A 12,588-nucleotide genomic window follows, 5' to 3' on the forward strand; every position below is an offset into this window, starting at 1 on the left:
TCGTGTCCAACTCTTTGCGACCCCATAGACCTCAGCAGGCCAGGCCTCCCTGTCCATCACCAGCTCCCGGAGATTACCCAAACTCATGTCCATTGTGTTGGTGATGCCATCCAACCATCTCATCCTCTGTTGTCCCCTTCTCCTGTGCCTTCAATCTTTCCCAGCATCAAGTTCTTTTCCAATGAGTCAGCTCTTCGCATCAGGTGGCCAAAGTATTGGAGTTTCAGCTTCAACATCAGTCCTTCCAATGAACACCCAGGACTGATCTCCTTTAGGATGGACCGGCTGGATCTCCTCGCAGTCCAAGGGACTCTCAAGAGTCTTCTCCAGCACCACAGTTCAAAAGCATCAATTCTTCAGTGCTCCGCTTTCTTTATAGTCCAACTCTCACAACCATACATGACCACAGGAAAAACCATAGCCTTAACTAGACGGACCTTTGTTGGCAAAGTAATGCCCCTGCTTTTTAATATACTGTCTAGGTTGATCATAACTTTCCTTCAAGGAGTAAGCATCTTTTAATTTCATGGCTGCAATCACCATCTGCAGTGATTTTGGAGCCCAAAAAAGTAAAGTCTCTCACTGTTTCCACTGTTTCCCCATCTATTTGCCATGAAGTGATGGGACTGGGTGCTCTGATCTTAGTTTTCTGAATGTTGAGCTTTAAGCCAACTTTTTCACTCTCCTCTTTCACTTTCATCAAGAGGCTCTTTAGTTCTTCACTTCCTGCCATAAGGGCAGTGTCATCTGCATATCTGAGGCTAACACTACAGTGGTAATCAAACTGCAATATACAAGTATATCAACACATTAACTTACAAAATGTTATATGTCAATTATATCTCAACAAAGCTAGGAAAATTAGGACATAATAAGAAAGAAAAACAAGACAGACCATGACAAGTTATAGGGAATGCACTGAGTGTACTAGGAAGAAACAGACATGTAGGCTAAATGTAGGAGGATTCTATAGCAAGAGGTCACTCAGTATGACATGATCATAATATCAGGGGTGCACTAAAAAATTCTTGAGCTAAAAATAAATTTTTAAATAGTATAAATCCAGTATAAAATATTTCATATACTTTTTCTTTTGAAAGTGGGATGATCTGAGAGAGTAGCATATATATTACCATATGTAAAGTAGATAGCCAGTGGGAATTTACTGTATGACCCAGGCAACCCAAAGCTGGTGCTCTGTGACAAGCTAGAGGGGTGGAATAGGGATGGAGCTGGGAGGGAGGTTTAAGAAGGAAGAAATATATGTACACCTATGGCTAATTCATGTTGAAGGATGGTAGAAACCATCACAATATTGTAGAATAATTATCCTCCAATTAAAAATAAAATTTTAAAATATCTAACAAAAAAAAGAAAGTGCAAAATACAACTAACCTCACAGGATAATTAGGTTTTATGACATGCTCCCTACCAGAAATGAATGAGAAGTATACAGACAGTAGGCACAGAACACCTAGATTCAAGTCAGCAGCTAGAGGTTAACCATTACCCTCAGAACCTATCATTTAACTTACCTATGGGAGAAATTTTGAAATCCTGTGAATAAAGTTATTCTCATCTTTAAGTAAGTCCTTGCAAAATCTCCATTGGTATAGTCTCCTACTACTAAAAGAATGATCTCCATTAGAGAGGCCATCAGCTTCTCCTGCAGGATTATAGCTGCTAAATGCTGACAGTACTCTGAAGTTAATTTAAAAGAAGTTTTAAAAATGATAACTATAATTAAACACAGGTTGAAGGGTTACCTAAAACATTACTTTCCCATTACTTCAAATTTATAGATATAGTTCTAGAATACTTTAAGGATTCAAACCAGAAGCCAATAATCTCAATACCCATCAGGTATTTGATATCTTTTTGAACTTGATTATAGCAAGTATAGAATTCAAAGGCAATAATCAATAGTTAGGACCAATAAATTACAAGTAATTAACAAAAGTGATTTCAACTAAAATGCCCTCTTCACTTTGTCACTTTCTAAGAACATATAAAACATATTCTATTTTATAAGGTAAAATAAATTTTCTGCAGAATACTACCTTCAGTTCAGTTCAGTTCAGTTCAGTCACTCGGTCGTGTCTGACTCTTTACAACCCCATGAATCGCAGCATGCCAGGCCTCCCTGCCCGTCACCAACTCCCAGAGTTCACTCAAACTCACATCTATCGAGTCGGTGATGCCATCCAGCCATCTCATCCTCTGTCGTCCCCTTCTCCTCCTGCCCCCAATCCCTCCCAGCATCAGAGTCTTTTCCAATGAGTCAACTCTTCGCATGAGGTGGCCAAAGTACTGGAGTTTCAGCTTTAGCATCATTCCTTCCAAAGAAATCCCAGGGCTGATCTACTTCAGAATGGACTAGTTGGATCTCCTTGCAGTCCAAGGGACTCTCAAGAGCCTTCTCCAACACCACAGTTCAAAAGCATCAATTCTTCAGCGCTCAGCTTTCTTCACAGTTCAACTCTCACATCCATACATGACCACAGGAAAAACCATAGCCTTAACTAGACGGACCTTTGTTGGCAAAGTAATGTCTTTGCTTTTCAATATGCTATCTAGGTTGGTCATAACTTTTCTTCCAAAGAGTAAGCGTCTTTTAATTTCATGGCTGCAGTCACCATCTGCAGTGATTTTGGAGCCCAAAAAACAAAGTCTGACAGTTTCCACTGTTTCCCCATCTGTTTGCCATGAAGTGATGGGACCAGATGCCATGATCTTCGTTTTCTGAATGTTGAGCTTTAAGCCAACTTTTTCACTCTCCTCTTTCACTTTCATCAAGAGGCTTTTTAGTTCCTCTTCACTTTTTGCCGTAAGGGTGGTGTCATCTGCATATCTGAGGTTATTGATATTTCTCCCAGCAATCTTGATTCCGGCTTGTGCTTCTTTCAGTCCAGCATTTCTCATGATGTACTCTGCATATAAGTTAAATAAGCAGGGTGACAATATACAGCCTTGACATACTCCTTTTCCTATTTGGAAACAGTCTGTTGTTGCATGTCCAGTTCTAACTGTTGCTTCCTGACCTGCATATAGGTTTCTCAAGAGGCAGGTCAGGTGGTCTGGTATTCCCAACTCTTTCATAATTTTCCACAGTTTATTGTGATCCTTAACACTGTTTATCAGTCTAGCAAACTGAGTGGTAAATTGAGTCATATGGTTTATTTAATTTAAAAATTATCCACGAATGTGGTAGCCTTAATCACTAAAAGGTAACCTTTTCATCAGGTAAAGACATAAAACATATACAGTTGGCTCTTCAATGAAAGATAGGGGTTACCAAGTTCTGGTCAGTGGAAAATCTGCTTACAGCTTTATAGTTGGTCCTTGAATTGGAGGTTCTGCGTCCTTGGATTCAAACAATCGCAATATGTATCATTTGAAAAAAAAATCTGCTTATAGATAGACCCTCACAGTTCAAACTCAGTTTGTTTAAGGGTCAATTGAATTTTCCACATTCTTAAAAAAAATTAACATATAAGAAATATTAGCTTCATTCATATACAGCTCACACTACTCATTTTTGCTTACAGAGCTATGTTTTAAATACTCACTAGACATTGAAATATATTTGCCAAATTGATTGCATAAAACAGATATTACTTTTAAATACTTAAGAGAAAGGGCTTTGCAAAAAGATATAACTATTCAAATTCCAGCTCAGTCTCATACCAGTTCATGACCTAAAGATTTTATTTAACCTCTCTAAATATGGTTTCCTAACTGAAGTATTAGGAAACTAATGCCAAGCTAAAGGAATATTAAAAAAAAAAAAAAAGTAAACAAAGTAATGTCTACAAACATTTATCATAAAACTAGGTACACAGTAAATGTTCTTTTATTACACATACTATACTTTCAAAAAAAATAAACTCTTTTTTAAGCTTACAGGGAAAATGTTCAACATCAATATTTATTTATAATATTATCTGTGGCAAAGGACATGTATTATACTTGTATCTAGCTGTGCTGTGCTCAGTCACTTCAGCTGCGTCCAACTCTAAAAAATTCAATGTCTTATAGGAAATGGCCCTAAATGTATAACTACATTAAATGTATAAAACAGAACAAAGCAAAGATGGCATATAAACCATCTACACAGTATCATCATAACTTTCAAAAAGTATGTTTGTCATCTTCATAATTTAGAACAGAGGTCAGAAGGAAAGAAGTCATTGTATTAGAAATTACTGGTGATACTTTTATTTTACTTTTCTTTTATAAAATTCTTAAAACTTCATGTATTTCTTTCATTACCGAAAAGAGTTTCCTTTGAACAACAAATTGACAATCACTTTTATATTTTAGACTAATTGACCCAATAACTTATAGTAAGAATAAGTAATAATTGGTGCTAACTTCATACATATTATTTCTTTTTTCCAAAGATATTTTTTCTTTTTTAAATAAGGCGTAGGTCTACTCTCTCACACACACATATATACACATCTTGAGTTCCAGTGCTCTAAGTTACAAAAGAGAAAGAACTGCCAAATAAGGCTTATAGTACCATTCTTTTTGCTTCATTATGTGCTTAAAGATTGACCCACACATTAAAGCCAAACACTACTAGTATTAAGCTAAACCATAACACTATTTCAAGAGATCAAGTTTACAAGATAGTACTATGCCAAATATAAAAGTTTAATTTTCTGAAACAGTAGCCGATGCCATGACATGATCTCCAAACATTTTACACCCAAGGTTTTCTATCATTTTTAGTCTCCGTATTCCAATTATCTTCATGAAATAAGAATCTTGGTATTTTACAAAGTTATCTGTTCCCCATTGACTCGAAAGTCATTCAGTCATTGTTTTAGGAATTTTATGTCTACTCACTCCAGTATTCTTGCCTGGAGAATCCTACCGGCAGAGGAGCCTGGTAGGTTATGGTCCATAGGGTCACAAAGAGTTGGACACAACTGAGGTGACTTAGCACACAGGCATGAATACAATGCTAACATGAAATATCTTTTTTCTATTCCAAATATTGCTAAAACCAGCCCTAATTACACTTAACAGACATCCCCTCCAAACAACAGAAAAAAAAAAAAAAAGAAATTACAATAAATCACTGTTTTCCTTTAAGAAAAGACAATCTATCTTCAGTATTAGAAAAACACAACATTTCATAGTACTGTATATGTTGCAGAGTCTAAAAGTCCTGATAATGAGTTATGACTGATAATAGATAAAAGTGTCCATGTAGCCAAATGAAGCTGGTATTAAATCTTTAATAACCTGTATATAACCTTGAGCATTAGAAACTAATGACTTGGATACAAGCACTTAAAGAGATATGAATCTAGCTCAGTTTCTGTCAGAAAATATTGCCAAACTTTCAACTCCTAATGGAGAGTATTAAAACACTTCTTGGCCCTGAATCAGAAAAGAGTTCTGTTGGAGTTGATCCAAAAGAACTAACTGGAGTATGATTGGCAAACCTGGGTGATTTGAACTTGGCCCGAAAAATCCAAGTTCCAGGAAAGAATCTGGTTATTCAATTAGTAGTTTCAAACTTCTGAAATGTGTATTATGCTATCACTTAATTGTAAAGCAATTTTGTAATTAAAATTAAATCAGCTATACTTCTGTTGGCTCAGAGGGTAAAGAATCTGCCTGCAGTGCAGGAGACCCTAGTTCAGTCCCTGGGTCAGGAAGATCCCCTGAAGGAGGACATGGCAATCCACTCCAGTATTCCTGCCTGGAGAATCCCAGGGACAGAGGAAGCTGTCCACAGAGTTGCACAGAGTTGGAGACAACTGAAGCAATTTAGCATAGCACAGCACAGCACAGCATATTTACCAAAAAACAAATTTTAAATTTAATACTGACAAGAAAAAGTCTTTACTATAATTGTAACACCTAACGTTTTTAAAGCTCTTAGCATAGGTCAAGCACTAGACTAAGCATTCACATTAATTCTCAAATTCTATAAAATTCATACTATAATAACCTCATTTAAATAGGTGAGAAAAGTGAAATAATTTAGTCAAGATTACACATTTGGCAAATAGCAGTGTCTGGGATTACTGAAACATTTGCCACTCTCCTTCCATCTCTATAGAAACTCGGGGGGAAAGTGGGGTGGGAAAAGGCAGTGAAGACTTGAAAACGATATTCAAGTGTATAAACTGCAATTCTATAATTTTCAGAGTAGTTTCAAACTTCTAAATTCACATGTGGCTTGAATTTTTAAAACTGTTAATTTGATTTATATGTGTTATACATTAAATAACTATTTTTGAAAGAATTATATCAAAGGGGAAATAAAAGATAATAAGACCCTGTCTGCCTCTAAAACAGTGGTCAAAGAAGTTCATCCAATGTTGTTGTTTTTATGAATAACATCGACTTTTAAAAATAGAGGCTACTAAACAAGACAACTACACTCTGTATATGTGTGTGCTTAGTCACCTAGTCATATCCAACTCTTTGCAACCCCATGGACTATAGCCCGCCAGGCTCCTCTATATATGGTGATTCTCCAGGCAAGAATACTGGAGTGGGTTGCCATGCCCTTCTCCAGGGAATCTTCCCAACCCAGGGATCAACCCAGGTCTCCTTTATTGCAGGAGGATTCTTTACCAGCTGAGCCACCAGGGTATACGTAATAATATTACTTACACTAAATATGATGGAAATACAGTGCATTTTCATTAACCAATATTAAATGGAATCCCTTCCAATATAATTTGTGAAATGCGCTTCAAATGATACAAAGCATAAAATAAATGTATGTATAACAGGGTTTGAGATAAACTTTATATCACAAATTAAAAAATGGCTACTATATTCGGTTGGTCTACAGGAATACTGCTTCAAAAGAGGCATATTTAATCTGGAATTATGCATTTTCCCCAACAGGATAATCAATGGAAAATGCTGTAAGTTGCTTCCTTAGACTTCTGAGACTTTTATGAATGAATCTCAGAACTCATTTGTTACGTGATTACTCTGCAAGTAGTTATTCATAATATAAATATTTTATTTTGTTTCACTTCTAGCTCCAGAACTGAAATATCCTAAATTCCAAACAATCTCTCAAATCATCTTTTGAATTAAATTGGCTGAGTTTCCAATTTCAATATTCTATCTCATGAGCATTTTTTCATAATTTAAAGAGAACCTGTATTACTTCTTCATAATCAAAGTAACAGACATTTTTCAAGTCCCCAAGTTTCTAGGGGAAAAAGACCAAAACTATGAAAGATTCTGAAATGCAAGACCCTTAACTTCAGAGCACTTATGCTTATATCTTCTCTAACTAAAAGTCACTAAAAAAAGTCAGAAGTTATCTCCTCTCACCTTCTGAAGTGCCTGGAAATAAACCCTTATTGAAATGCCATAAATGCTTAGATGTTAAGTGGCAATAAAGGTCCCTTCCTTTGAGTGGCTTTTCTGACTACTGATCCTTTTATTGTGTGACAGAGAATACTTTCATATAATTAAGACAATTAGATTTTTATTGAAATGTAATTGATTTACAATATTGTGTTAATTTCAGGTGTAGAGCAAAGTGATTCATTTATATGTATAATTTTTTTCAAATTATTTACCATTTTGGTTATTATGAGATATGGAATACAGTTGCCTGTGCTATAGAGTAAATCCTAGTTGCTTATCTATTGAATGTATAGTTTGTTAATCCCACGACTCCAATTTTATGCCTCCTCCCCTCCCCCCTTTGGTAACTGTAATTATTTTTTATACATCTGACAGTCTGTTTCTGTTTTGTATACAGACTTATTTGTATTAAAATTCCACACATAAGTTATATATTTATCTTTCTCTAAGACAATTAGCTTTTTATCTAGCACTTCAATGGACACTTTCTTTGCTTTTCTGTGAGATGATTTTCTTAGAAAAATCAACACTATTAAAAAAATATTAGTGTGGGGATTTTGTCACCCTTAACTCCAAGGTTACTAGAATATGCAAACAATGAGCAACTTCCAATAGATTTGAAAGGAAAGGTCCTTTCCACTTTCCCAGTCAAAACAAAGTGCAAAAATTGCCTGAGTCCCAAACAATGAGTGACTCAAATACAATGAACGCTGGGCTTATTTCCATGGTTGGCTATCAGTGCTACTCTCCCTAAGACTACAGGAAAGTTTTCAGTCTTCTTGTATTTTGACAAAGGAAAAAAAAAAAAAAGTTTGCCAAATGATGCCCCCTCTGCCATCGCAGGTGGCTTTTCATTTGTCCAAACAGCTCTCGGGTTGTGGCCATCCTCACCTTATACACGTCACTGAAAATTGTCTCCGCCCGGCTCCCCATCCCCCAAGCCCCAGGGATACTTGGTGGAGTTCTTGAACTTGATCCACAGATAGCCCTCGCCACGCCAAGTGCACTACAAAAAGCATCATGCCAGACGCTTTCCAAATCTTCTCTCTTGTTCACTAAGTTCAGAAAAATCACTGCATTTATTGCCGCTAGGAAAGTGAATTCAATCCCTTATTCGCACTGCAGGTGCCCGGAAAGGAAATACAACCACACGCGCGCCCGCACGCACACACACACGTGCACGCATACACACCATGTCCCTTCCTAATCTCCAATCCTGACAGCAGCACTCAGACAACCAAAGTCCGTTCCCTCCACCCGACTCCGTCCAAAATACATAACAATTACAGAAGACTACTGGCGCTGGGAAAATTTGAGGTTTATATGGGTCAATGGAAACCTCTTTTCCCCGGACTTTTGAGGCGCTTTGCAGACTTAATAGCCACTTTTCTTGTTGCCCACTACAGAAATCACCCATAATGGGACGCTCCTGCGCGGACCCTTACCACCAGGAGGCCATCGGGGCACGGCGATGCCTTGATGCCAACCCCCTCTCTGGAGGGACACCACTGGGACCCACATAAGTTGACCCCCAGGAGCGGTGGCAGAGAGACAGAGGTACTTATGCGCTCAGCCTTGCGCTCCAGTCTCTTCCCAGCCCTGGGTAATAGGACACCCAGCGACTCCAAGAGCTGGCCAGGGCAGGAGGGCAAGATCAATAAAGTTAAGGAATAGGACTGCTTGGGCACTGCGTGCTCCAAAGCTGTTGAAAAGAGGAGCCGAAAGGGAGATAGAAAGGCGCGAAACCAAAGGTCAAGTCGGCCACGATGGGCTGGGGTGGCGCAAGGACACCAGAGCCGCCGGAAGCCGCGGGGGTCGGCCAGGGGGCCGGAAGAACTGGGAAACGCGGAGACCGCGAACTTACGGAAGAAGATGTACTCGGTATAGCTGCTCCAGATCTTGTCGTCGCGGTACTGGTTGACGAAGGCGGCGGTGCCCGAGGAGTTACACGCCACCATGTGGAAGCCGGCCTCGGATAGGCGATCGAACGCCTGCTCCAAGTAGGTGAACTTGAGGTAGAAGCGGGACGTGTACTTCTCAGGCGGCCGGTCAGGGTCGCGGCTCTCGTTGAGCGTGTCACCGAACACTTCCTTGGCCAGCGCGATGCGTCCGCACACCATGATGCGCGCCACGCGCCGAAACTTGGCGTCCGCCTGGTTGTCTCGCACCGTGGTGTAGGATCCGCGGTAGCCGAGTGTGAGGAAGCCCGAGCGCTTGTCCTGCGCGCTGCCGCCGCTGTGCGCTCCCGGGCCCGAGGGTGCGGCGGCCGCCGCCCCGCGCAGCAGCAGCGCGTCGCTACTACCCTGCGAGACGTTGTCCTCCAGATCGCTCTGGCAACCCTCGTCGTTGAGCGAGTTCTGCTTGGTGACCTTGGGCGACAGCAGCTTGACCAGGTCGGTGAGCTGGAAGTACTCGGCCTCCCGTAGGAGCCGCTCCTTCTCGGGGAAGTGCTCCGGCAGCGCGAGCTGTTTGTCCCGCAGATAATCCAGCACGTACCTGAAGAGGAAGCCGTCCCGGTCGATGAAGAAGCGCGCCCGGCTGTCTCTGGGCAGCTCGCCCCGGCGTCGGGCGCCGCCCCGGGGGCTGGAAGGCGAGAACATACTGGCCAGAGTGCTATCCGGGACGCTGAGCAGCGTCGAGTGCTTGGTCACATAGACCTGGCCCCCTACGTTCAGCTCCACCACCTCGGGGAAGGGCGAGGGCACGCAGGGCCCCGGGGCGGCGGCTGCCGAAGCGCCGGGGGAGCTGGACGAGGAGACCATCTCGCTAATGGGCAGGATGGTGCCGCCGCCGCTGCCCGTGTCCTTCAAAGCCATGGTCCCCCCGCCGCCGGCCAAGTGACCCTGGAGAGCAGCACTTTCTCCTTCCCGAACCCCGTGCCCTGCGCCCCCGGTGGTGTGCGCCTGATGCGCCCTCGGGCCGGGCGGCACGTTCCTCCGGCCGGGGCGGCCCGGTTCAGGGCTCGGGGCGGCGGCGGCGGCGGCGCCCGGGCTCCATCGGGGAGCGGTGCGCGGGAGAGGAGCTCTGCGGGCGCCGCGGCGGCGGCAGAGGCGCCAGGAGGAGCGGCTGCTCCTTTGGGGCGAAGGCGGGGAAGTGCGAGAGAGACTTGCGAGAGGCTCTCTTCGGCTGCCGCTCGGCTCTCCGCGGGGAGGGCGAGAGGAGGGGCCGGAGCGAAGAAAACTCGCCGCCCTAGCAGCTTGCGAGCGCGCCGCGAGCCCGGAGCGCGGACGGTGGCGCCAACTACCCCTCACAGCCCGGGAGGCGAAACTGACGTCAAGCCCAGGACTGGGACCCGAGCCACAGCTGTCATTTAAAGAGATAGGTGCCAGCCTCTGGCTGCAGGGCTCCGACGCTAGGGGGCGGAGCCGAGGGCAGAGCCTGGAGGTGATGCTACTTGGCAGCGAGTGGGGAGACGGGGAGAAGCGGGCAGGGAACCGACAACGAACGGGGAAAGGCCAGCTTTCTCTCCATCATTCTCTCCTTCATTCACTTCATTCCCTTTTTCCGTCGTCCGTCCTTCTCTTCCTCCCTTGCCTTTGTTCGCCCAGTAAAACTTGTTTTTTTTTATGCTGGCATTAAGGTGGGAAGTGGGGTAGGGGTTTGGATTATTTTAAAAAAAAAAAAATCTAGGCTCCTAATCTGAAATTACGACGTGTTGGCAGGAGGGTTTTGATTGCCAAAAGACTGGGAGCCGGGGCGGGGGTTGAATCTCTTGTAGTGGTTTTAGCATGGTTTTTTGAAGTGAAAGGCGAAATACACTAACCTCTATTACATTCCGATGTCATGATTGCATATTTAACTACACGCGCTATGTGCAGTTGAAGAATTTTTAAGACTGAAATCTGATTTCAGTTCACAAAACTAATCACAGATTGTGGTAACGCGACGGTTCTCCTTTCATTTCGTCAGTGTTTGATTCATAGTAAATTCTTAATAAGTGTTTATGAAGGAATGGACAGAGCCAGGGAGGAAACTGTTTGTTCCTAGTTTCCGATCTTGATCTGTCCTTTGATTAATCTCTCCTTTTCCCTTTCAACTCCAGAGCGCAAGAGAAATGGTTTACATTTTATTAGTTATCTAACCCCAAGAGTCAGGTCACAAATGAAAATTATAAGAATTTAAGCTCACTTTAATTTCTATTTGTACACAACACAGGTACAGTCTTTTAAGATAAGCATTATTTGTGATAAAGTGTGAGGATAGAGATGCAAATGAACCTCACTTCTGCCTATTCCTCCTGGGACATCCTTTTGTGTTCAGAAACATAAAGAATCATTAATTTATATAAAGTTCAAAGGAGAAAAAGTATACTGTGGCACAAGTAGATTGCGTCACAAATTATAGTATTATAGAGGAACTTTATCCGTTAACAAAATAATGTACAGATTTTCATGTCTTAAAAATTCCATATGCCTACTTAGGATTCCTTCTCTTTGAATTTAACATACACACAAACAATAAACTCTTAATTTTTAAGGAGTAATAAATTATCTAAAGTAAAAAACTATATTTAATTCATTGATCCCTATAAGCCACATCCCCAGAAAATGTTATATCAGTTTTGAAGTTAGATTACCTGAGGCTGAGAATGCACCAATGAAAGAAGACAGTGTATTTGCCGAAGATCTAAGACTTAAAACTGAGTGTAAATTGTCCATCTTCATGCAATCCTCTTATCCAAGCCTACCCTAAATTTATAAACCAGTCAAATTAAGAAGAATAATTGATTTGGCCTTCTTCACTTAATAGCTAATAACAAAAAACACCTGAAAATTTAAAATAATCGTTCTTGGGAAATAATAGAAGCTTTATAATCTTTATAGATAAATGAATAATAAAGTCTCAAACCACTACTAATGAAGCTCATTTATCATGGGGTAAGTGTCCCTAATGATAAGTATGTTATAGACCATAGAAATGTAATGAAGTGGATGTATAATACATATGCATATGTGTATATGAGGTCTCCAGTATTATCAGGTTGTAATCCATTTTAATCTTTTTAATTGCATAAAGTGTGTTTATAAGATGAAATAGCCTAAAATGTGTACTCTAAATGAATATTTCTTAGAAATTCTTAGTGAATTGCATCATATGATGTATTACTTTTTTGAAATCTTTCAACCATGAGTGACCATTTTTCCTTAACCCCTTCCATCCCCACACTCGTCTTAATCTCACCCCTCCCCCAAACTCCAAATTGTGCAAATCTCAGGTCCAGAATGT

At 41.2% G+C, this 12,588-nt stretch overlaps 1 protein-coding gene across 1 annotated transcript in view; it reads right to left on the bottom strand.

The window, feature by feature from the left end:
• KCTD8 (potassium channel tetramerization domain containing 8) overlaps nucleotides 1-10,220 on the bottom strand; it is a 268,928-nt gene extending 258,708 nt beyond the window's left edge. Inside the window, exon 1 of the mRNA XM_040238121.1 lies at nucleotides 9,227-10,220. Coding sequence (XP_040094055.1) covers nucleotides 9,227-10,178 — 952 coding nt within the window. The 5' untranslated portion in view covers nucleotides 10,179-10,220. The remainder of the gene's footprint in view (nucleotides 1-9,226) is intronic.
• Between the last annotated feature and the right edge of the window lie 2,368 nt (nucleotides 10,221-12,588).

This window comes from Oryx dammah, unplaced genomic scaffold (genome assembly GCF_014754425.2).
Source record: "Oryx dammah isolate SB20612 unplaced genomic scaffold, SCBI_Odam_1.1 HiC_scaffold_3, whole genome shotgun sequence".
In the NCBI taxonomy this organism is placed as follows: domain Eukaryota; kingdom Metazoa; phylum Chordata; class Mammalia; order Artiodactyla; family Bovidae; genus Oryx; species Oryx dammah.